Source organism: Loxodonta africana, chromosome 9 (assembly GCF_030014295.1).
Source record: "Loxodonta africana isolate mLoxAfr1 chromosome 9, mLoxAfr1.hap2, whole genome shotgun sequence".
Classification (NCBI taxonomy): Eukaryota; Metazoa; Chordata; class Mammalia; order Proboscidea; family Elephantidae; genus Loxodonta; species Loxodonta africana.
In genome coordinates, this window is record NC_087350.1 from 44519767 (window position 1) to 44545006 (window position 25240).

Below are 25240 nucleotides of genomic sequence, written 5' to 3' on the forward strand. Positions count from 1 at the left end.
CCTCTGGAGGCCAACTCCTTCTTCTGCCTCTGAAGGTTTACTGGGAAGCTGCTGTACCACTGACAGTGTGTGCTGCTTCAAGGCAGGGGCCTTTATGACTGTTTGAAACCAAAGAAACAGACAGGCGTGTACCACAAGCTACTGTTTTTACAGGGTATTGTATGAGGTGTCTGAATTTTTGGTAGGAAAAATAGAAATTTTGAAAATTTTAATTTGTTACACATGTGTACCAATGGAAGCGCTGGTGGCGTAATGGTTAAGGGCTATGGCTGCTAACCAAAAGGCTGGTAGTTCGAATCCATCAGGCGCTCCTTGGAAACTCTATGGGGCAGTTCTGCTCTGTTCTATAGGGTCGCTATGAGCCGGAATCAACTTGACGGCAACGGGTTTGGTTTTGGTTCACGTACCAAAAGACCCCGGTAGGGACACTGGGGTATAATTAGTGGTACTTTATATGTAACACTAAACACTTAGGGTAGGCTTGTGGGAGGGGGTAAGAAAAAAAAAATCCATACTACCTACAAAAATTCAAACACACTCAATGATTCAGCATGCTTCCATTAATGAAAACACATGGTATCAACAAAAAATTCAAAGCAGAAAATAACTGGTTCACAAAAGGGTTAAGGTGATGCCTGCCAGTTTTCTCCACTGTAAAATTTCTATATTCTAATCATTTTTTTTTTTTTCTAATCATTAGGAAGAAGCAAGTCACTAAGTCTAGCCCTAAACCAAGAAACCAAACCAGTTGCCATTGAGACGATTCAGACTTCTGGCGACCCCATGTGTTTCAGGGTAGAACTATGCTCCATCGGGTTTTCAATAGCTGCGATCTTTTGGAAGGAGATCTCCAGGCTTTTCTTCTGAAGTGCCTTTGTGTGGATTCAAACTGCCAACTTTTCAGTTAGTGGCCAAACGCTTACCCATTTGCACCACCCAGGGACACCAAACCCAGTCCAAAAGCAAAAAAAAAAAAAAAAAAATTCCCGTCGAGTTGATTCTGATTCATAGCAATCCTATAGGACAGAGTAGAAATGCCCCATAGGATTTCCAAGGCTGTACATCTTTACAGAAGCAGGTTGTCAAATCTTTCTCCCTCGGAGTGGCTGGTGGGATTGAACAGATAACCTTTTGGTTAGCAGCCAAGCACTTAACTATTTCGCCACGAGGGCTCCTAATCCAGCCCAAGGGGAGGAGAATATAGCTCCCTCTCCTTGAGTAGGGGGAGTACAAAAAAATTGTAAATGTATGTTAAAACCATCATAGTAATTAATAAATCCTTTGAGGGAGATATTTTGAGTCTATGCAAATGTCCTGTTTCTCCTTAAAGTTTGGCACATTCATTTTAACGTTCATCAGGGTGGTCTTGCCTGGAGCGATTATTACTGTGATGTTATAACAGTGATCTTCTATTTCACTCATTCCTTCCACATTTATTATTTGGAATTCTTCTGGAAGGAAGATGTGTCCTTTTGTCCCCAATTATTTATTTATTCAATAATCTATTTATATCAGTATGGACTCATGGGTATTTATTTTATTCTTTGGGCTATAATGCAATGCCATATTATTATTTATTTTGTGGCTTAAATTGTTCCAGCTTTGAGAACTCTTTCAGGTTGGCTCCTGTGTCCCTTTGACATGCCCCCATCCTGTTTTGTTGTTGTTCATTTGTTCTTGTTTGGTTTTGTTTTTAAGCACTTCCTTACTTTGTGGCTCTACAAGATGCTCCAGGAGCGTGTATTTTCTCTGCCCCAGTTCTAGAATCAGCCATTTCTCCAAAGAGCCCTGGGGAAACTTTTTTTTTTTTTAAATAATTTTTATTGTGCTTTAAGTGAAAGCTTACAAATCAAGTCAGTCTGTCACATAAAAACTTATATACACCTTACTACATACTCCCGTTTACTCTCCCCCTAATGAGTTAGCCTGCTCCCTCCTTCCAGTCTTTCCTTTCATGAGCGTTTTGCCAGTTTCTAACCTTCTCTACCCTCCTATCTCCCCTCCAGACAGGAGATGCCAACACGGTCTCAAGTATCCACCTGATACAAGTAGCTCACTCTTCATCAGCATCTCTCTCCAACCCATTGTCCAGACCCTTCCATGTCTGATGAGTTGTCTTTGGGAATGGTTCCTATCCTGGGTCAACAGAACATTTGGGACTATGACTGCCAGGATTCTTCTAGTCTCAGTCAGACCATTAAGTCTGGTCTTTTTATGAGAAATCTGGGGTCCGCATCCCACTGTTCTCCTGCTCCTCAGAGGTTCTCTGTTGTGCTCCCTGTCAGGGCAGTCATCGGTTGTGGCCGGGCACCATCTAGTTCTTCTGGTCTTAGGATGATGTAAGTCTCTAGTTCATGTGGCCCTTTCTGTCTCTTGGGCTCATAATTATCTTGTGACCTTGGTGTTCTTCATTTTCCTTTGATCCAGGTGGGTTGAGACCAATTAATGCATCTTAGATGGCCGCTTGTTAGCATTTAAGACCCCAGACACCACACTTCAAAATGGGATGCAGAATGTTTTCTTAATAGAATTTACTTTGCCAATTGACTTAGATGTCTCCTGTAGCCATAGTCCTGGGGAAACATTTTACAAATACAGATTCCTGGTTTCTACTCCTGGAGGATCGGTATGAACAGGCTTGGGTGGAGGAATCTGATTCGTAAGAAGCTTTCTGACGACCCTGATGTCTAGCCAGTTCAGATGAACATATCTCAGCAAGCCCTCCCATTTCACAAATGTGCAAACTGGGGCTCAGAAGGGGAGGACCTACTCAAGGTCACAAGGCACTCAGGGCAGACTTGTGATGAGAAGCTTCCCAGCCACACTCTGGAGGAAGTTAGCCTCCCTCCCCACAGGCCCGTAGGCCACACATTTACAAGATGAGAGGGCAGCCTGGGTCTGGCCAGGGGACAGATAAGGCCAGTGACAGTTGAGACCAGGGACCAACCACACAGCTTTGGTACTGGCTTCTTCTTGAACTGGTAAAGGACCAACACATATTAATAAGAATAGAGTCCATAATAGAATACTATGTCAGGCACTTTACACACAGGGTCTGTGGCCAGCTCTGACCCTTAGGCTCAGTCACAGGACATCAAAGAGCTCCAGGCAGACCTAAGCTGGGTGCATTAAGGCTTCAAAGGTCCAAGACAAAGCCAGGAAGAGGAGATAGTGTATGTCCAAGGAGGTAAGCCCATGTTTGTTTGCTAACCCCACTGCTGGAGTAAGGAGGCCAGCTCCTGAATGCTTGAAATAGGAAGTTTAAAGACTGTGTGACCTTGGAAAAGTCCTTTCACCTCATTGAGCTTCAGACATCCCATCTGAAACATGATAGGGTTGCAAGGGTGGCAGATAGGCTTAACTCTCAGCTCAACTGGTAGGGCTTCTTAAAGTAGGAGATTAAGAAGGATTCTGAGGCTATTAGGGCTCATTGTAAAGACTGCTATGCTCCATTAGTGATGTCTGCCATGGGTATGAAATGGGAGGGCTGTGGTAGTGCTCCATTAGTGATGTCTGCCATGGGTGTGAAATCAGATGGTTGTGGTGCAAGTGTTACGTATTTGTTATCGCTGAATTAGATTCTCTCTCCTGTCCTTTCAGCTCTTTCTTTTTCAATATATTTTCATAGCTTATGTACTTACCAATGGTGCAGGGTCAAAGTATAAACAGTGTCATAAAGCCTTTGTATAACTCCTTGGATGGCAGATTCATGGGGTTCTAGGAAGTGTGTAGGGTGATGGGGATGTCCAAGTCTGTGACCTCCCCTGGCCCCACAGTCAATTGGTGCCTCCTCAGTGACACCTGATGTCACTTCCAGCAGGCTTTTTATCAAATCAGCTCACCCACCTGTCACACAGGTTGCCTTCCACATTCTCTTTGCAGGGGCAGTGTCCACCGCGGGGGTCACAGGTACCCAGGCTGCCAGCAAGATTGCAGGTGCAGGGTCTGCCAAAGAGATAGGACAACTGAAAAAATGTCCAATGAGCAAGTCCAGAGTGGCAATAGCCCATTCTCCCTGGAAGAAATCTCCCTGTCCTTCACTGATCCTGAGAGGACCAGAAGCAGACTGACTGAAGAGCCTACCCCTGGCTTTATTATTCCCACCTTGCCAAGGAATTGACCCATCTACTAAGCCATATAAGGATCTATCTGCCCACCCACCCACTCATCCATCCATGCATCCGTCCACCCAGCCACTCATCCTTCCATCTATCCATCTACCTACACACACATCCTTCCATCTACCCATGCATCCACCCAACCACCCACCCACCCACCCTCTCACCCATCCACCCACCCACCCATCCATCCATCCATCCACTCATTCATTCACCAGGCACCCATTCATCCACCCCTCCAGCCATGTACTCATCCATTTATCCACCTTTCCATCTACCCATCAAAAAAGACACAGCTCCTACCCTCACAGTGCACACTGTTCAGTGAGAACAGACAGGTAAACAGGCAGACACTATACTGTGATACGTGCTATTGGAGGAGATTGTGGCAGCACCAAGGAGGCACATGTGCCCTGGTCTAGGAGTGGGAGCAAAGGGCAGGTGGAAGGGAAGACTTCCTGGGGGAGTGGCACTGTGGCTGAGAACTGAAGAACAAGTAGGAGTTTGCTAGACACAGATTGGGAGAGGCTTGGAGGATAAGGGGAGACCACTCCAGGCTAGGAAGAACAGCAGCAGTGTCATGGATTGAATTATGTCCCCCCAAAAATGTGTGTATCAGTTGGGCTGGGCCATGATTCCCTGTACTATGTGATTTTCCTGTATGTTGTAAAGCCTGCCTCTATGATGTTAATAAGGGAGGATGGGCGGCAGTTGTGTCAGTGAGATAGGACTCAACCTACAGGATTGGATTGTGTCTTGAGGCAATCTCTTGAGATATAAAAGATAGAAGCAAGCAGAGAGACAGGGGGACCTCCTACCACCAAGAAAGCAGCATCAGAAACAGAGCACATCCTTTGGACATGGGGTCCCTGTGCCTGAGAAGCTCCTCATCCAGGGAAAGATTGAGGACAAAGACCTTCCTCTAGAGCCAACAGAGAGAGAAAGCCTTCCCCTGGAGCTGCCATCCTGAATTTAGACTTGTAACCTACTAGACTGTGAGAGAATAAATTTCTCTTTGTTAAAGCCATCCACTTGTGTATTTCTGTTATGGCAGCACTGCATGACTAAGACAAGGCACAAAGGCCTAGAGACAGAGAGACACTGGGGAATCAGACAGGTCCCCATCCAGTGGCCAGTTTTCTACCCAGAACCACTGAGTATTTTGCAAAGGATTGAAACTTCCCACACATCCCCAATACCATTGCACTGACTTTCAAACATACAAGGAGAGTGATGCAATTAATCAAAGCCAAATTCATTTAAAAGTGGTTCTGAATTTATAATAGCTGTACTTTTTTTGTCATTGTGTATTTTCTCAATCAAGTGATGACAAACGTCTCCTGTTAGACCCCTCCTGAGGGTCAGACCCCAGTAGCCCCCGTCCATCTCTCTCCTTGGATGTCCCATAGGCACCTGCTGACTCAGCACACCCCAGACTGCACTCAGCATCTCCATCCCCAGCTCCTTTTCTCGTGCTGCCAGGATGCCTGAAGTAGAGCCCTGAAGTTGGCCTTGTCCCTCCTCCATCCTCAGCCCTCTGTGACCACATCCTGCCAACTCCGCCTTCCAAGAGGGGCTCTGGAATCTGTCCAGTTCTCTCCTTCTCCATGGCCAAACCCTAGTCCAGGCTGGCACCACTCCTAGGTGTTACTGCTGCAGCCCCTGCCCTGACCTTCAATTTCATCCCCTCCTGCTTCAGGTCAATCCACAGCTCCTCCTGAGACCCCTGAGGCCTCGCTGGACCCGGCCTCCTCTGCGCACCCTCTCTTCTTGCACTCCACATTCAGCTGTCAAGACCTCCCCCTGAAGGGCCCTGAGTGCACAAGGCTTGTTCACTTCAGGGCCTTCGCACATTCTCTGCCCCTGCCTGGAACACCTGCCCCTCCCTCTGCCCCTGCCTGGCCCTCATTCATCAGGTCTCAGGTAGAACTCAGCACCTGTTACGGGAAGCCTGTCCTCAACCCCCAAGACCAGCTGGTGGGCCAGTGGTGGGCCACCCATGCCCTACTCCTCCCCGGCCACCCTCACCTGCAGCCTCCCTCGCTGAGTGAGTGGAACCCGGGCAGGCAGCGGTCACACTTCCAGCCCGTCACAGTAGGTTTGCAGGTGCAGGCGCCCGAGCCATCACACTGGAGGTGCAGGGAGCCTGGTGGAGGAAGGACGCAGGGCAGCATGGACCGGGACAGGCAGGAGTGGGGGGCGGGGAGGGGCGGGGGCCTACTCACCTGCCAGGTGGCAGTCACAGGGCTGGCATGCCATCTGTGTGTCCCAGCGATAGAAGTTCTCCTGGCAGCGCTCGCAGTGTGGCCCGGCAGTGTGGTCGCGGCAGTGATGGCAGCGCCCGCCATGCCCTGTGCTGCGGAAGAGTTCCGGGTCAAAGGTGCATTCCTCTGAGCGGCCGCTGCAGTTGCAGGCTGCAGGTGGGGGACAGGGGAGAGGGGGTGTGAGGGCCTGCCCAGCTCTCCCTTTGGTAGGTGCCTACAACAGCCGCTGGCACATGGTAGCAGGAGAGTGAGTGCCAGCCAACCTCCCTGTGCCAGACAAGCATGCAGCTCCATGGAGGGCAGGGTTCAAGCCTAGCTTGATGAAAGATTTGAAGACCAACTAATTGACCATCCAAACCAGGACACACTTAAAAGCAAAGGAGACACCATCAATAAACACACCAAAACGTCAGGCCTAGACAGGACACCCCAGGGAAACCAGGATGTCTGGTCGCTGGGTCATGGATCGCACACTGACCACCTTCTAGAGATGCACTGTGGCTCACTCCGAGATGTCCCGCAGACTCTCCAAGACATGATAATTGTGTGAATCTGGTCTCCAGCACTTCAAAAAAAATCCCAGGTTATGCAGGCTCATGGAAAGCACAAGTCACCCTTCATTCACTCATTAATTCATTAAGAAAAAATACGTCCAAGGATCAGTTCTGTGTGGTGAGCCCAGGGGGATGTGCAGTGATAGACAGGGACGTTGTTCCTGTCCTGGAGTGACCCAGCCCTCACTCCTATGGTCACACCTCTGTCCAGGAGCCAGACACAGGGAGCGAGTGAAAAGCCCATGGTGAGGCTCTGTGATAGAAGCATAGAGTGGGACTGGGGGGCTGGGACCTGAAAGGAGAGGAGGGGCCCCTACAACTGTCCTGGGGGTGATGCACCGAGCCTTCCTGGAGGAAGTCATAGCTAAGCTGAACCTGAAGGATGAGCAGGAAATAGTTACCAGGTGAAAGGGGAGGGGATTTTCCAGGCAGGAGGTGAAAGCCCAGAGGATAAATAAATAAGATGTGCCCAGTGTCGGGGTGGTAAGCAGTGCACTACGGGGACACTGTGGGCGTGGCACGCTACTGGCTATGAGCCAGGCTGGGTGGGGGTGGTATGCAGTGTGATGGGGCACAGAAGGGGGGCAGCTGTGAGGTCAGAGAGGTGAGAGAGGTCAGCAGAGCCTGCTCTGGGGAGGCCAGCAACGTGCTGAGTGGACTTTGCCTCTGAGCAAGGGGCCCATGGAAAGGTTTTGAGCAGGGGATGGGCATAATCTCCACTTCAGAAGGAGCCTCCAGCTGCAGGTGAAGGAGGACTAGAGGCAGGGAGATCAGGGAAGATGGGTGTACAGGCACCCAGTGGGGAGGCGATGGGGCCTGGACCAAGGACACAAGTTAGATGGATCAGAGGAATGCCAACAGAATCTGGGGCTCTGGGGCTGGCTGGCCTGGTGGGGGGGAGGGGGTGGCGCGGGCTCAAACATGAAGCCCTGGCTTCCAGGCTGGGTGGCTGGAGGACAGAGGTGTGACCACTGGGATACGGATGCGGCATAAGCCGCCTGGCCTTTTGTTTCCCTGCTGTGGAGCCAGCCAGCACGGCCACCTGGGCCTGGAGGGGGCCCTGGTGGAGGCAGGCCAGAAAGGGCAGCAGGAACCCATTACGGCCAAGGCAGCACGAGGCAGCTCCTGCCGACAGCATTGCGTCCCAAGGAACAGGCTGTCCCTCCCCATCCCAGCCCTGGCCGCCAGCAGCCCAAGCCCAAACCCAAGAGGCCAACAGGGACTGGAAGCCAGGCCAGTCAGAGGCGCCTCCGTATGAAAATACTTTTCCTCCTGGCAACAGTGCCAGTGCCTGGCGACAACAGAATACATGGGAGAACCTAAAGGAAACCAGATGGTGTCTGGGGAGAGAAAGGGCTGGGCTGGGGGTGGTGGAGGGCGTATGGGCAGGCCGGCACGCCAGGTGGCGGTGGGAAGAAGGCGGTGGTCCCCCACATGGCCCCATGTCACTGGAGAAGGTATGACGGCACCCTCCTCTCCTCGGCGCGTCTCTGAGGTTTGGCTGGCAAAGCCACATCACTCAAGGGGGTGTATATCAAAGGGCTGCCTGGGGTCATGGGAAAGACTGGGGTGGGCAGGTCAGCACCCCCCTTGTAACTGGGGTGGCCTGGCTTTGATTAGCAACTGGGGTTGGAACAGTGAAGACAAAGGAACAAGTCGTTGGAGCCCACAGGCGCCTCTACTGGGGTGGACTTGGGTGGGGAAGCGGGGCTGCTGATGGGGGAGACAGGAGCTTAAAGGTCCCCCCAGTTTCCCCTCATCCCTGCAGTGGTGCGGAGGGCTCAGAGCCCCAGCTGTCAGCCAGGGCCACCCAGGCGCAGTCCCCACAGCCATGTTCAGGGGAGTCTGTCCTGCCTGGACACTCACGCAGACATTCGTTGGCAGCCTCGGCCGCACCTCGGGCCCACGGGCGGTCCTGGAAGAAGGGCAGGCAGCGCTCACAGTCTGGGCCGGTGGTGTTGTGCTCGCACCGGCAGACTAGCTGGCCTTCCTCACTGGGGCCACACTCGCTGGCATGCCCATTACACTTGCACCTGGGAAGAGAGCATGGAGGAGGGGTATCCCAGGTTAATAGTCAGGTAGCTCCTGTGGGTGTGCGCTTTATTGAATGAATGCCTGCTATGTGCCCTGGGTAACAATACTAAAGAAATGGCTGCACTGGGCACTCGCTGTTCTAAGCTCTGTACTTATATAAACCCATTGTGTCTTCACAGCCCCTCATGGTCCCCACTTAACATATGAAAAAACTGAGGCACATTGACCAAGGCCACCAGCTAATAAGGGACAGAGTTAGCAAAGCTGCCACAAAAGGTTTCTGCCCGAGAGGAGCCCTCCTAGGAGCCAAGAGGGACCCAGGGAGAAATCATCTCTGTCTCCCATGGGGAAGGATGGGCTGGTGGTCTCGGGGTGGTGGGCGTGGGAAGGGGTGGCTAGGGAAGCTGCCTCATGTAGTTCTCTTTCAACTGTGTCTAAAAGGAGGAGAAAGAGGTTGTCCCTTACAGGGAACAGCTTGTCCCAAATCCCCAACAGACTCTGTCTTTGAGAGCAGCCCTGGGCCATGTCCCGACCCCCTCCTACCCTTTCACAGGATCAGAAGATGGGTGGACCCAGCAGGGACAAAGAGCTTTTCCGGGAACTGCATGACACGCTTCGCTGGCCTGAGCCTGTGTGGCCATTACCCCGTCCTGAGCAGCCAGACTGAGAAACTTAGAGGATGACCACAGCTCCCAGCTTGTGGAATTATTCTGTGCCTGGTCCCAGGCTGGGCAATCAGCTCACATCTTCTCTCTCCCTGGAACCTCACCACCAAGGCAGGAGGGGCTGTTATTATGCCCATTTCACAGATGAGGAAACTGAGGCTCAGGCCTGCAAAGTGACAGACACCAGGCAGCAGAGCTAGAGTTTGAACCCTGTATTCTGACTTCACACTGACCCTGAGCTCCTGGGCATGTCTCTGTAGTCATGTGGTAGCTCCCTAAAGTGGGTTGAATAGTGTCCCCTCCAAATTCGTGTCTACCTGGAACCTCAGAATGTGACTTTATTTGGATATAGGGCCTTTGAAGATGTAATTAGTTAAGATGATATCATATTGGATTAGGGTGGGCCTAAATCCAATGACTGGTATCCTTACAAGAAGAGAAGAGGACAGACAGAGCCACACTGAGGAAAGACTGCCATGTGAAGATGGAGGCAGGGATTGGGGTCATGCAGCTGTAAGCCGAGGAACACCAAGGATTGCCGGGAGCCAACAAAAGCTAGGAAGAAGCAAGAAAGGATTCTCCCCTACAGCCTTTGGAAGGAGCGCAGCTAGGCCGACACTTCGATTTCAGACTTCTGGCCTCCAGAACTATGAGGAAGTAAGTTTCTGTTGTTTTGAGCCACCTAGTTTGTGGTGCTTTGTTAAAACATCTCCAGGAAACTCATACATTCCCCACAAGCCATATTCTACACTGTGTCCCCAGTGGGTGTTGAGGAATTGCTAACTACAGCCAGGACCCTGTGCTTTCTCTAACATGGGAAGACAGGGCTGGGGAAGGCTACGGGGCATCACTCCAGCAGAAGCCTGAAGTAGGGAGGCAGCACTCAGCACTTCTGGCACAGGTGAGGTGGGTGTCAGGCAGTCGTGGGGCACAGAAGCCCAGGGCAGTGACAAAGGACCACCCATGTCCTTGAAGGGGTGCTGCAAATGCCTCCCTCCTCCATTAAGCCCTCTGACCCCAAGGGAAGGAGAGTAAAATTCCTGGAGGCCACTGTGGAACACAGGCTGCTCGGGCCACCTGCACCCACCAGTGAGCTGCCTTCCCCAGCCAGCTGCCGGGCTGAGGGTGGTCCAGCTCCTCACGGCTGGGGCCCAGATATTCTCTGGCTCAAAGCCCCTGACAGCAGATGCTGGAGCTCACTGCTGCCTGCCAACCTTGGAGACCTCCCGTCCCAGGAGGTTAGAGCTGAGCCAAATGGGGCTGGCAGGGAGGAGAGCAGAGAGGGCCTCACCAATACCTCCCTTCACTCCCAAGCCCCAGCGTTCCCTGGCAGATGTAGACACCCCAAAGTTCAGGCAGTTGGGCCCATGGTCCACTTCCTTGCCTTCCGCATCTTGCTGAGCACCATCACCAGAATATAGAAACTGGAAGTATGGACATCATCCTGAGACTTCCTAACCCCATAGCCCATCACTTATAAAAAAGAGCCAATTTTCTGTCCTAAATAGGTTTTGGACCTCTGTAAATACCCACCCCCCCAAGTCAATACCACTCCCTTCTTCCACTCCCCCTCACACTACCTTCACTGCCTCCCTGGCCCAAGCTGCCCTCATCTCCCAAATGACTCCTACGATGGCTGCCCCCGTCATCCAGGCTTCCTCTCATCTCTTACCTTTCTCCACACACATCAGGGGATTGAGATGCTTAAAAAATGTGACTCTGTTGCTTGCTTCTTATTGTTAGTTGCTGTCAAGACAACTCTGACTCACGGCAACCTTACATATAACAAAATTAAACGTTGCCCAGTCCTGTGCCATGTTCATGACTGTTGGTGTGTTTGCGTCCATGGTTGCAGCTATCGTGTCAATCCATCACATTGAGGGTTTCCCTCATTTTTGTTGGCCCTCTACTTTACCAAACATCATGTCCTTTTCCAGCAAATGGTGTTTCCAAAGTAAGTGAGTCAAAATCTCGCCATCCTCAATTCTAAGGAACCTTCTGACTATATTTCTTCTAAGACTGATTTGTTGGTTCTTTTTTTTTTTGGTAGTGGTGTGTCATTAAGTCGACTCCAACTTGGTAGTCCACAATATATTCAATGTTTTTCTCCAACACCACAGTTCATGCATCAATTCTTCTTTTTCACGGTCAAGTTTTCACATGCATTTTAGGTGAATGAAAAAGGCCATGGCTTGGGTCAGATGCACCTTATCATCAAAGTGACATCTTTGCTTTTCAAAACTTTAAAGAGCAACCCAGTTGCTACCCTGATCAAATCCTTCAACAGCTTCGCATTAACTGTGGGTTAAGAATAAACTTGGCCTGTGGTCCACAAGTCCTAAAAGTCTTCCAGCCTCATCTCCTGCCCTGCCCTGTACCACATCCTCACTCCAGCCACACCAACCATTTCCTAGCTCCTCAAGCCCCAGGATTCACACATGCTGATCCTCCTGCCTGGAATGCCCACCCCTCACCTCTGGCTCAGGCCTTGGCTCCATTCCACCAGCCTCCCTATTCTCATCATTCTGTACGTGTTTACACTTTTATTGGGGAGATACTCAGATTTGTGTCTGTTGCCCCAGAAGACTGGGGCAGGAACACATTCTGTCTTACTCTCTTAGGATCTCAGCCCCGGGCACTGGACTGGTGCACAAGAGGCCCTGGACAGATGTGCCTTGGATGTGCAAACAGGGCCGGCACTGACCCTCCTGGCTGCAGGGCTTTGGGTAAGTCACTCAAGCTCTCTGAGCCTCTGGTCTTTTGGTCGTAAAATGGGGACGATAACAAGTGATGGTTGTGGAGGTTCAAAGAAACCGTGGCTGCAAAGTGCTCAGCACGGGACCTTGCGAGCAGGATGTACCCTACAAAAACTGCTGGTTCATATGAGGAACGTGGCAGCGGCAGTCATCAAGGGTAGGCTTTTTCTCTCTGTTCATTCCATATTTTCCTTCCCCCAATGCCAAGAAGGCAGGCAGGCCTTGGTGTTCCTGCCTTTAGGGAAGCAGAAGTTACCTGGGGCTGCCACCATGCCCAGCTTTTGTATGCAGGAGTAGAGAGCAGGCTGAGGCAGGAAAGGAAAGGGGTTCTGAAGGCATAAGGACCCTGGTGGGCAGGGCTATGTGGGGCCCTGGGAGACGGGACCCCTGGCCTGGGATACTGAGTCTGGGTGTCTAAGCAGTCACCTGCCTCCCACCATGAGGCTTGCAGAATGGGCATGTCAGAGACCCAGAGTGGGCTGGGGGCTGGTAGGACCCCCCAGGTGTTCTGCTCTGGGTTCTTGAGAGGTGAGGGGCCTGAGAACCACCTGAGGCAGGGTGGCATCTGGGGTGAGTAACCTGGCCCCCCCTTGCACATGGCATTTGTGGGATAAAATTCATGTGGACTGGGCATACCGCATTCAGTGGGCTGGCTGAAGTCACCGATGGAGATCAGGGCAGAGCTGGCCGGGACCAGGGTCTGCCAGCCACAGGGACAGCGTGGTGCCCCTCAGGAGAGGGGGAGATGAGCATCCCGCAGCAGGTCCAGCAGAGGGCAAAGTGGAAACAGCCTACATTTCCCAATAGCTGCAAGATGTGGCTGAGGGGCAGTCACTGGCAGAGCCCTTCACCTCCTGCCCCAGCTAGTGGCTGATCAGTCGCAGCAGTAGGAGATACTGGGGGAGGGCTCATACAAGGGGTCGAACCCAGTCAGAGGGACTCTGGTGCCACTGGGCTGGGGGGAGAGGGGTGATAGGTGGCTCTTCAGGAACAAATGTCACACTCTGACCCACCCCCTCCACCTCCCCTCCTCCCTACCCCCAGCCCAAGCCCCCTGCCCAGGCAAAATCTGCATCCAGCAGACCTGTCTCCCACAAAGAAGGCGAGAGTTCCATCACTGAACCACCATTGCCATTGGGTACATAGCAGGTGCTGGACTAATGTTGCTTGTACAAGTGAATGATGAATGTCAGGGGTATGGGGTAGGGGCTTCCTCCATCTCTCTGACATGCTGTCAATCTTCTTCTCAAAGAAACAGGCTGTAAATGTTTATGGTGAAGACCACTGTCTGTGCCTTCACTCATGCCATGCCCTTATAGAGCCCCCAGGATGGGCAGCTGCATACATACAAGACAGGCTCTGGGGTGTAGAGATGAGAACCACCAGCCCCTGCCTTCTGGATAGCCCCTGCGTCTTGGAGATGGAGAGTCTCAAACAAACTACAACGTGCAGTGACCAAAGCTAAGAGAGGAATCTGGAACCCCGGGTGCAGACACAGAGTCCCTCTCTCTGGGGGCAGCGGGTAGGGGGCAGTAGTAGTTCCCACATGTGAAGAGGGAGGGGGAACTCCAGGCAGAAAGAGCAGCAGGGCAAAAGCCTGGGGTGTCTAGCCAGCAAACAGGGAGTAGCTCCATGGGGGGTGGGGAGGGGAGACACAGCTGATACCCCAGAGAAGCAGCAGGAAGCACACATCTGGGGTGGTGGGAGGGAGCTGGGCGAAGGCCTCAAAAGCCAGAGTCCTGGCTCCCTCCTCTCCCCTGGGGCACCAGAACTGGCTTCTCTGCCTCTCCACAGCTACCGCCAGGTGACTCCCACGTGGCCAGCCACCTCGCTTTACTCCTGCCTCCCCTCTAGGCCTCGGCACCCTGCCCTCACCTACCTGCCGCCCACGGAGAAGTCGGACACGGCATAGTAGTAGGACTGGAGCACTTTGGGGTCCTTGAAGATGTCGTCCCCAAATGTGTTGAGCCGGTCTAGGGAGATGAGGAGCTCAGTGCTGGTGACCCAGTCCTGGTGAGACGAAGGCGAGAAGAGATACCATTAACAGGTTCTTGAGTATATGCCCCGACCCCGCTCTGCTGGCAGGCCCGGCTGGCTGTGCTGGGGGGCTCCTGGGGCACAGGGACAGGCCAAACTCTGACCCTGAGAACACTGCAGAAATAAGCAGCCCGTGATTTGGGGTCATGCCAACCTGAGTTCCAGGCCACTCACTGGCTGTGCTTAATGTCTTAGAGCCTCTGTTCTTCCCATCTGTGAAATGGAACCAATGTGTCCACCCCACCAGGATGTTCGAAGGAGTAGATGGATGGCGAATGTAAGTGGTGGAGCTGTTGCTAGGGGGGCCAGGAGACCATATAAGATCCTGCCTGTGCTGGTCACCTGAATTCTCCTAGTGGCCCCCGAACTCCCATTCTAGAGCTCTGTGAGGGAGGGCATATCCCAGCACGCTTTTCCCCTGCTCCACGGGGCCTGGCTTAGGACAATCCCCACAGACAAGTCACCTGCCCCAGGTGACATCTAAGCCCCAGGAGAGCAGGGACTTGGAGCTCCTTGATCTCACTACATCCCAAGCCCCTAGCCTCTGTCTGCCTGGCACATAGCAGGCACTGGATAAATACTTGCTGATCAAACAGCTTCCCCATGGAAGAGCTTGATGGGGAAGTGGGGGAGGACTCACGTGAAGGCTGACATTTTGATCTGCCTGCTGTTATAATCAGAGGTAGCTCCCGCTGAATTTTAATCAACATTTTAATTCAGCCCAGGAGCCCCTGGTTTAGCAATCAGGCTCATCAGTACAGAAAAGGAGCTCCTGGAAACGTCTTTCTTCTCTCCCCAGCATAACTGGGACCAGAGGGGTCTCTCCAGCTCCCCCTGAGCTTGGCAACATGACAGCCCACTGCCTGGGATGGAGGGCCTCTGCCTGAGGGTGGGTGCTTTGGCAGGACCAGAAACCTTCAGTGGGCCTCTCCACACTGAGCTGAGTTTGTGCTTGAGTCTGCAAGTCCCCATCAGTCCTTGAATCACCTAACGCCGAGTTTTGTAAATGTTAGTGTACATTCAGCTCACCCAGGGAGCTGGTAAAATGCAGGTTCTGATCAGAGGTCTGGGGTGGGGCCCGAGATGCTGCCTCTCTAACAAGTGTCCAGGAGCTGCCGAAGCTGCTGCTGTCTGGATCTAAGGCCTGAGGTGGGAAAACCCAGCAGTCCACAGCTGAAAGCACTGCTGTTCTTTTCTTTCTCTAGAAAAAGTGCCACCTAGAGAACTCAAACCAGTTGGAAGTCAGAGTTGGACGACGCAGTAGCAGTGGCTGACGCTTACTGCATGGTTACTATGGGTTAGGCATGTTGCATTCTCCACCTCGTTGGGTCCTCACAGCAACCCTATGCGGCAGGTCCTGTTGTTATCACCATTTTACAGACAAGGAGACTGAGGCTCAGTGAGGGAGGGTATTCCAGTCCAAATTGCCCAACTTACCTGGCAGAACTGGGATTTAGCTCTGTCTGACCCCAGGGCCCAAGTCTTCACCACTAGACTAGCCTGTCTTCCAGCATCTACCCCAACACCCTCATCACACCAGTGGGGCCCAGAGATGGCAATGGCCTGCCCAAGGTCTCCTGGTCTGTGAGTGACAGAGCAGGCAAGTGCCCCTTCCTGCATCTGCTTTCTGGCCTGTGACCTGCTCTATCAGTCTGTAAAGAGGATGACATTAAAGGAACGAGGTAAAAGACACCAGGATGGGCGCTGGGAAAGAAATGAGCTTTGCTCCCTCAGCCCACATTGTAGAGGGCACTCCCGATGCCTTAAAGGTAAAGTCATTTAGGCAGACCGAAGCCCCACTGTACAAAGGCAAGGGCTTTTGCAATCTGTAATGGCCCAGCCACAACCATGGTGGGCTCAGGGTTTATCGTGGACAGATCCCTGGCTGCAGAACGTGGGGTTAAGGAGATGTGGAAGGTGTAGCACTTGGGTTCTAAGGAGCTGTGATTTTGCCCCATCCAGCACCACAGGGAGCCAGGGATGCTGCTGTTGCCCCTCACCTCTGGCGGCCTGATTATGGGTTGGCCAAGTAGACCTTCTCTCCAAGATCCCTGTACCCTCTGTGGGGGACAGAGGGACATGAGACCCAGCAGCCACGTGCACACATCCTTTGTTACCTCCCAGCCTCCCACCCAAAAACACTCCACGTCCTCGGAGAAAGCTCCATCCCTTGTGCCAGGAGGCGAGGACAAGGGAGAAGTGCCCGGGGTAGGGGTTGGGGGCTTGGCTTTCTTTGTCCTTCTTTGCCCTAGGCTTCTGCCCGGGAACAGCAGGGGGGACACTTCGATTTTCCAGGATGTATGTGGCAAGAGCTTCCGGTTAGAAACTGCCCCCTGCCAAGGGTCTCAGGTTAAGCCTGTCCCCGGGTGACAGCAACACAGATACACGCTGAGCAATAGCCTGGCCCTTCCTGCTTGCCCGCATCTGACCTTGGCCGATGTCCTCTACCCTAAAGAGCCTGGAGCCCCGTGGAGGAGAGACTGTAATTCTAAACAAAACCACGGCAATGACATGTGAACATTTTTAATGGGACAGCAGAGCCTGGGCATCTAGAGATACGATCCAGGCAGGAGTGAACTAACCAGTGAACACACTATACAGTAAGCAAGATAGGCACCGGCTGAATCATGTTTACTTACTAATCTGTAGTGCACAATTTCACACGGGTTCCACCACATCTTTGATGTGAAATTGTGCACTACAGATTAGTAAGTAAGCACAATTAAGCCCATGCCTGCCTTGTTTATTGTGTAATCTGTCCCTGAATTGTCAGGTCTTGCTCTGCTGTGCAGCCCAGGCAGGATACAGCTTCTTTCTGGGCCTCAGTGTCCCCTCTGAAGCCAGACAGTGCTCTAACCCCAGCCCCCTGGCTATCCCAGATAGGCAAATATATTCGTTTCCTAGGGCAGCCATAAAAAAACACCACAAACTGGGTGGCTTATAAAAATGGAAATTTATTGTCTCAGAGTTCTGGAGGCTGGAAGTCCAAAATCAGAGTATCAGCTGTGTTGATTTCTTCCTGAGGCTTTGAGGGAGAATCTGGTTTATGCCTCTCTCCTAGCTTCTGGCGGCTCCAGGCATTACCAGGCTTACAGCTGCAGCATCGCACGGCACCCTTCCTCTGCTTCCCATCTCTGTGCCCTTTCTCTTTTATAAGGACACCACTCAGGTTGAATTAGGACCCACCCTACTCCAGTATGACCTCATGCTAGCCTAACTGGTAACATCTTCAAAGACCCTATTTCCAAACAGGGTCACATTCACAGGTACAAGGTTTAGGACTTCAACTTATCTTTTGTGGGGGACACAATTCAATCCATAACAGCAAAGAAATGCTTTGAAAGTCTCGAGGGAAGGAAGTGGCAGTTTTACTTGGTCAGAGGTCTGTTGGAACCCAGGGAAATGGACCAGAGGGCCTTCCAGCCCTTGGCTCCCTAAGAACACAAGCAACATCAAGCAGACCAACACGTCTGTAGGTGACGGAATTTAACACACATGAATGTAGGCATCTGTGGGTGCAGCCACCCATAGGGCCACAAGTCTGAGTTGACTCCCATGGGCTGGGCTTGGAGGGTCTGTATTGCTGGACACAGCCACAAGCCCACTGCTGTCTCTGCCGTGAGGATGAGAATGGCAAGTGCAGTGAACTCTCATATTCAAAGCAGGAACGAGCAGCTCCTGTATGCCCAGTCCTGTGCTGGCCACTATGTAGACACTACCACTATCCCTTATCATGCTGGCCACTGTGTAGATACTACCACTATCCCTTAGCATGCTGGACACTGTGTAGATACTACCACTAACCCTTAGCATGCTGGCCACTATGTAGACACTACCACTAACCCTTAGCATGCTGGCCACTGTGTAGACACTACCACTATCCCTTAGCATGTTGGCCACTGTGTAGACACTACCACTAACCCTTAGCATGCTGGCCACCGTGTAGACACTACCACTATCCCTTAGCAGGACTCTCCACAGAGCTGCTAGACACATATGGCTTGAAAATGAACTAAAATGTAAAGTTCAGTTCCTCAGTATTATGGATTAAATTGTGCCTGCCCCCCCCCCCCCACTACCAAAGGTATGTTGACGTTCTAACCCCTGGTACCTGTGAATGTGATCTTGTTTGGAAATAGGGTCTTTGAAGATGTTCTCAATTAGCATGAGGTCATACTGGAGTAGGGTTGGTCCTAATCCAATCTGAGCGGTGCCCTTATAAAAAAGAATGGACTCAAAGACAGAGACAGAGAGGGAGAATGCTGGGTGATGAGGGAGGCAGAGAATGCTGCGGCTACAAGCCAAGGATTGCCTGGGGCTACCAGAAGCTGGGAGAGACAAGAAAGGATCCAACTCCCAGAGACTTTGGAGAGAACATGGCACTGCCAACGCCTTGAATTCTGACAACTAGCCTCCAAAACTGTGAGACAATAGATTACTGTCATTTTAAGCCATCCAACTTGTAGTACTTTGTTCCAGCAGCCCTGGGAAACAAATACAGCTAGTCACATTAGTGACATTTCGGGTGCTCTATAGCCACCTGTGGCTGGTGGCTATGATACTGGACAATGCAGATATAGACCAATTCTATCATCACAGAAAGTTCTGTTGGATAGCGCTGCCTTACTATATTGAACCCAAGGCTATAGGATTCCAAAGCTCATGTTCTTTTCATGTTCTCCAGTTTATCCTCATGAAAGTCCTTGGAGACACACAGGGCAGGCGCTGTTAGCATTTCACAGAGGGAGGAAGGAGCTCTGTAGTATGGCATTCCAGAAGAGGACCGCCTGGGAGCTTGGAGACTCAGGTTCTGGTCTGGGCTCTTCCACCAACTCATGTGTTCCCCTGGCAAATCCCTTCCCTCTCCAGGCCTCGGTTTCCCCATTCATTTAAGGAAGGTTGCCACAGGGCTCCTGGGAACTGCAGGGCTCCGCTACAGGAGACAAAGGAAGGGGCACTTTTTATCTATTTCATTATCAGGTGTTCACAAAAGATTTAGACACAATAAAGATTCTGTTGCTTAATGTTTGGAAACCAGAAGATCTCACAGGGGCCCTGGTACATGACTAGTGTAGACTTTCCTGTGGTCCCCCTAACCCAGGCATCCCACCCCAAGCCCAGCTCCCATCCCCTCCCAGCCCCACTCCTCCCTGACCTGCAGCACGGGGCTCTCCTCGAAGTTGTAGGCGCTGGGCCGTCCCTCCAGGGTAGAGAAGGCCACGTTGCCTCCACTCAGCGGGGAGATGTCACTGAACTCGGAGGTGCAGAAGGCCACATGCTCGTCCTCGCCGGGGCGCAGGTACAGCCTCTCGGGCCTGCCGTAGGTCTTCTCGCAGGAGGCGCTATAGTACTGGTAGGGCTCCCACGGGCCACCGGCACGGCTGCGCTTGTAAATGGCAAAGCTCTCAGGGCGACTGGTGTGGAACTTCAGCCTCACATAAGTGATTTCATAAGCCTTCCCTGCAGCCAGGAAGAAACAGACCCCGTTTACAGAAGGGAAGGGAAAGTAGGAATCCTAGTCCAGGGGGAGTGGAAAGGCTGCATTGTATAAACTAACTTGGATGGATTGTCAGAGGCTGTCTCTTCTCTCTGGCCCTTAAGCCTGCCACACTGCTGCCACCTCTCACGGTCCACAGTCTTCCTTACATGCTGAGGAGAATCACTTTAGTTCTCTGCTTAAAAATCTTGGCCCTATGCAAGTGCTAAAACTACAAAACTCTTAGAAGAAAATACAGAAGTAAATCTTTGTGACCTGGGGTTAGGCAAAGCCTCCTTAGCTATGATACTAAAAGTGACAAAAGAAAACAGAAAAACGTGACTTCGTCAAAATAAAAATACCCGTATTTCAAAGGATACCACTGAGAAAATGAAAAAACAACCCACAGAAAGGGAGGAAATATTTGCCAAACATATATCTGATAAGGCACTCCTTTCTAGAATATATAAAGAACTCTTACAATTCAATAATAAAAAGACAAATAAACCAATTAAAAAACGGGAAAGGATCTAAATAGATCTTTCCCCAAAAAATGATATACAAATGGCCAATAAGCACATGAAAAGATGCTCAACATCATTAGCTATCAGGGAAATGCCAATCAAAACTATAACAAGATATCACCCACTAGGATAGATAGAATCAAAGGATAATAATAAGTGCTGATGAGGATGTGGGGAAACTGGAAGCCTCAGGCACTGCTGGTGGGAATGTAAAATGGTGCAGCTACTTCGGAAAACAGTCTGATAGTTCCTCAAAATGTTAAAACACAGAGTTACTATGTTGTTGTTGTTGTTAAGTGCCATCGAGTCGGTTCCGACTCATAGCGACCCTGTGCACAACAGAACGAAACACTGCCCAGTCCTGAGCCATCCTTACAATCGTTATGCTTGAGCTCATTGTTGCAGCCACTGTGTCAATCCACCCTGTTGAGCGTCTTCCTCTTTTCCGCTGACCCATCTGCCAAGCACGATGTCCTTCTCCAGGGACTGACCCCTCCTGACAACATGTCCAAAGCATGTAAGACGCAGTCTCACCGTCCTTGCTTCTAAAGAGCATTCTGGTTGTACTTCCTCCAAGACAGATTTATTCATTCTTTTGGCAGTCCATGGTATATTCAATAATCTTCACCAACACCACAATTCAAAGGCGTCAACTCTTCTTTGGTCTTCCTTATTCACTGTCCAGCTTTCACATGCATATGATGCGATTGAAAATACCATGGCTTGGGTCAGACGCACCTTAGTCTTCAGGGTGACATCTTTGCTCTCCAACACTTTAAAGAGGTCCTTTGCAGCAGATTTGCCCAATGCAATAATACATTGTTTGAGTTCCTGACTGCTGCTTCCATGGCTGTTGATTGTGGATCCAAGTAAAATGAAATCCTTGTCAACTTCAATCTTTTCTCCATTTATCACGATGTTGCTCATTGGTCCAGTTGTGAGGATTTTTGTTTTCTTTATGTTGAGGTGCAATCCATACTGAAGGCTGTGGTCTTTGATCTTCATTAGTAAGTGCTTCAAGTCCTCTTCACTTTCAGCAAGAAAGGTTGTGTCATCTGCATAACACAGGCTGTTAATGAGCCTTCCTCCAACCCTGATGCCCCATTCTTCTTCATATAGTCCAGCTTCTTGGATTATTTGCTCAGCAAACAGATTGAACAGGTATGGTGAAAGAATACAACCCTGACGCACACCTTTCCTGACTTTAAACCAATCAGCATCCCCTTGTTCTGTCCAAACAACTGCCTCTTGATCTATGTAAAGGTTCCTCATGAGCACGATTAAGTGTTCTGGAATTCCCATTCTTCGCTACATTATCTGTAATTTGTTATGATCCACACAGTTGAATGCCTTTGTATAGTCAACAAAACACAGGTAAACATCCTTCTGGTATTCTCTGCTTTCAGCCAGGATCCATCTGACATCAGCAATGATATCCCTGGCTGCACGTCCTCTTCTGAAACCGGCCTGAATTTCTGGCAGTTCCCTGTCGATATACTGCTGCAGTTGTTTTTGAATGATCTTCAGCAAAATTTTGCTTGCGTGTGATATTAATGATATTGTTCTATAATTTCACATTCAGTTGGATCACCTTTCTTGGGAATAGGCATAAATATGGATCTCTTCCAGTCAGTTGGCCAGGAAGCTGTCTTCCATATTTCTTGGCATAGACGAGTGAGCACCTCCAGCACTGCATCTGTTTGTTGAAAAACCTCAATTGATATTCCATCAATTCCTGGAGCCTTGTTTTTCACCAATGCCTTCAGAGCAGCTTGGATTTCTTCCTTTAGTACCATTGGTTCCTGATCATATGCCACCTCTTGAAATGGTTGAACACTGACTAATTCTTTTTGGTATAATGACTCTGTATTCCTTCCATCTTCTTTTGATGCTTCCTGCATTATTTAATATTTTCCCCACAGAATCCTTCACTATTGCAACTCAAGGCTTGAATTTTTTCTTCAGTTCTTTCAGCTTGAGAAACGCCGAGCGCGTTCTTCCCTTTTGGTTTTCCATCTCCAGCTCTTTGCGCATGTCATTATAATACTTTGTCTTCTTGAGCTGCCCTTTGAAATCTTCTGTTCAGTTCTTTTACTTCATCAATTCTTCCTTTTGCTTTAGCTGCTCGACATTTGAGAGCAAGTTGCAGAGTTTTCTCTGACATCCATCTTGATCTTTTCTTTCTTTCCTGTCTTTTCAATGACCTCTTGTTTTCTTCATGGATGATGTCCTTGATGTCATTCCACAACTCATCTGGTCTTTGGTCACTAGTGTTCACTGCATCAAATCTATTCTTCAGATGGTCTCTAAATTCAGGTGGGATATACTTAAGGTCATATTTTTGCTCTTGTGGACTTGCTCTGATTTTCTTCAGTTTCAGCTTGAACTTGCACATGAGCAATTGATAGTCTGTTCCACAGTCGGCCCCTGGCCTTGTCCTGACTGATGATATTGAGTTTTTCCATCATCTCTTTCCACAGATGTAGTCAATTTGATTTCTGTGTGTTCCATCTGGCAAGGTCCATGTGTATAGTCGCTGTTTATGTTGGTGAAAGAAGGTATTTGCAATGAAGTCGTTTGTCTTGCAAAATTCTATCATTTGATCTCTGGCATTGTTTCTATCACCAAGACCATATTTTCCAACTACCAATCCTTCTCCTTTGTTTCCAACTTTCGCATTCCAATCACCAGTAATTATCAGTGCATATCAATTGCATGTTCGATCAACTTCAGACTGCAGCAGCTGATAAAAATCTTCTATTTCTTCATCTTTGGCCCTAGTGGTTGGTGCATAAATTTGAATAATAGTCGTATTAGCTGGTCTTCCTTGTATGCGTATGGATATTATCCTATCACTGATAGCGTTGTACTTCAGGATAGATCTTGAAATGTTCTTTTTGACGATGAATGCCAACACCATTCCTCTTCAAGTTGTCATTCCCAGCATAGTAGACGATATGATTGTCCTATTAAAAATGGCCAATACCAGTCCATTTCAGCTCACTAATGCCTAGGATATTGATGTTTATGCATTCCATTTCATTTTTGACGATTTCCAATTTTCCTAGATTCACACTTCATACATTCTAGGTTCTGATTCTTAATGGATGTTTGCAGCTGTTTCTTCTCATTTTGAGTCGTGCCACATCAGCAAATGAAGGTCCTGAAAGCTTTACTCCACCCACATCATTAAGGTTGACTCTATTTTGAGAAGGCAGCTCTTCCCCAGTCATCTTTTGAGTGCCTTCCAACCTGGGGGGCTCATCTTCCAGCACTATATCAGACAATGTTCCGCTGGTATTCATAAGGTTTTCACTGGCTAACACTTTTCAGAAGTAGGCTGCCGGGTCCTTCTTCCTAGTCTGTCTTAGTCTGGAGGCTCACCTGAAACCTGTCCTCCGTGGGTGACCCTCCTGGTATCTGAATACCAGTGGCATAGCTTCCAGCATCACAGCAATACGCAAGCCCCCACAGTACGACAAACTGACAGACACGTGGGGGAGAGTTACTATATGATCCAGCAATTCTACTTCTATGTGGAGGAATGAAAACATAGGTCCATACAAAAATCTGTGCACAAATGTTGATAGCAGCATTATTTATAATAGCCAAAAAATGGCAACAATTCAAACATCTGTCGACTAATGAACGGATAAATAAAATCCGTTCAACCATACAAAGGAATATTATCTAGCAATAAACAGGTACAACCATACAAAGGAATATTATCTAGCAATAAACAGGAATGAAGTCCTGATACATGCTACAGCATGGAAGAACCTTGAAAACATTATGTTAAGTGAAAGAAGCCAGTCACAAAAGGTCACATATTGCATGATTCTATTTACATGAAATGTCTAGCATACGCTGGTGCAGAGTGAAGCACTTGACTTATAAATAAAAAGTTGATGGTCCGAACCACTGAGAGAAGCCTTGGGAGACAGGTTTGTCAATCTGCTTCCAAAAGGTCACAGCCTTAAAAAGCCTATGGAGTGTAGTTCTCTCTGCACACATGGGGTCACCATGAGTTGGACTGGACTCAACTCAACGGCAACTGCTTTTTTTTTTTTTTTTAGGGCTGGGAGATGTTGGGTGGTAATGAGGAATGCCTTTTAGCAAAGACGTCACTTTGAGGACTAAGGTACGTCTGACCCAAGCCATGGTATTTTCAGTCTCCTTATATGCATGTGAAAGCTGGACAATGAATAAGGAAGACCGAAGAAGAATGGATGTCTTTGAATTACATTACCGTGTTGGTGAAGAATATTGCCAGAAGAACAAACAAATCTGTCTCGGAAGAAGTACAGCCAGAATGTTCCTTATAAGCAAAGATGGCAAAACTTCATCTCACATACTCTGGGCATGTTATCAGGAGGGACCAGTCCCTGGAGAAGGACATCATGCTTGGTAAAGTAGAGGGTCAGCAAAAAACAGGAAGATCCTCAAGGAGATGGATTGACATAATGGCTACAACCACGGGCTCAAGCATAACAGCGATTGTGCAGATGACGCGGGACTGGGCAGTGTTTCGTCTGTTGTACCTAGGGTCACTATGAGTTGGAATCAAATGGACTACTCCTAACAACAACAACAGTGAAAAGTGTTAAAGGGTGCAAGGTTTCTTTTTGGGGTGAGGAAGATATTCTAAAATTCATTGTGATCACCACAACTCTGTAAATATACTAAAACCCATTAAATTGTATACTTCAAGTGGATGCATTGTATGCTACATGAATTTTCTCTCAATATAGCTGTTATATTAAAGAAAAAAAATCTTGGCCCTTTGGCAAGGCAGTTGGGCAACACGGATGA

General features: G+C 49.7%; 1 protein-coding gene across 1 annotated transcript in view; it reads right to left on the minus strand.

The window, feature by feature from the left end:
• Window positions 1-25240, minus strand: part of LAMC3 (laminin subunit gamma 3) — a 78716-nt gene that overhangs the window by 43647 nt on the left and 9829 nt on the right. The window contains exons 2-7 of the mRNA XM_064291322.1: window positions 19584-19888; window positions 14271-14401; window positions 8803-8969; window positions 6344-6532; window positions 6147-6264; window positions 3847-3945 (exon numbers count right to left, since the gene is read on the minus strand). Of these exons, the coding sequence (XP_064147392.1) occupies window positions 3847-3945; window positions 6147-6264; window positions 6344-6532; window positions 8803-8969; window positions 14271-14401; window positions 19584-19888 (1009 nt within the window). The remainder of the gene's footprint in view (window positions 1-3846; window positions 3946-6146; window positions 6265-6343; window positions 6533-8802; window positions 8970-14270; window positions 14402-19583; window positions 19889-25240) is intronic.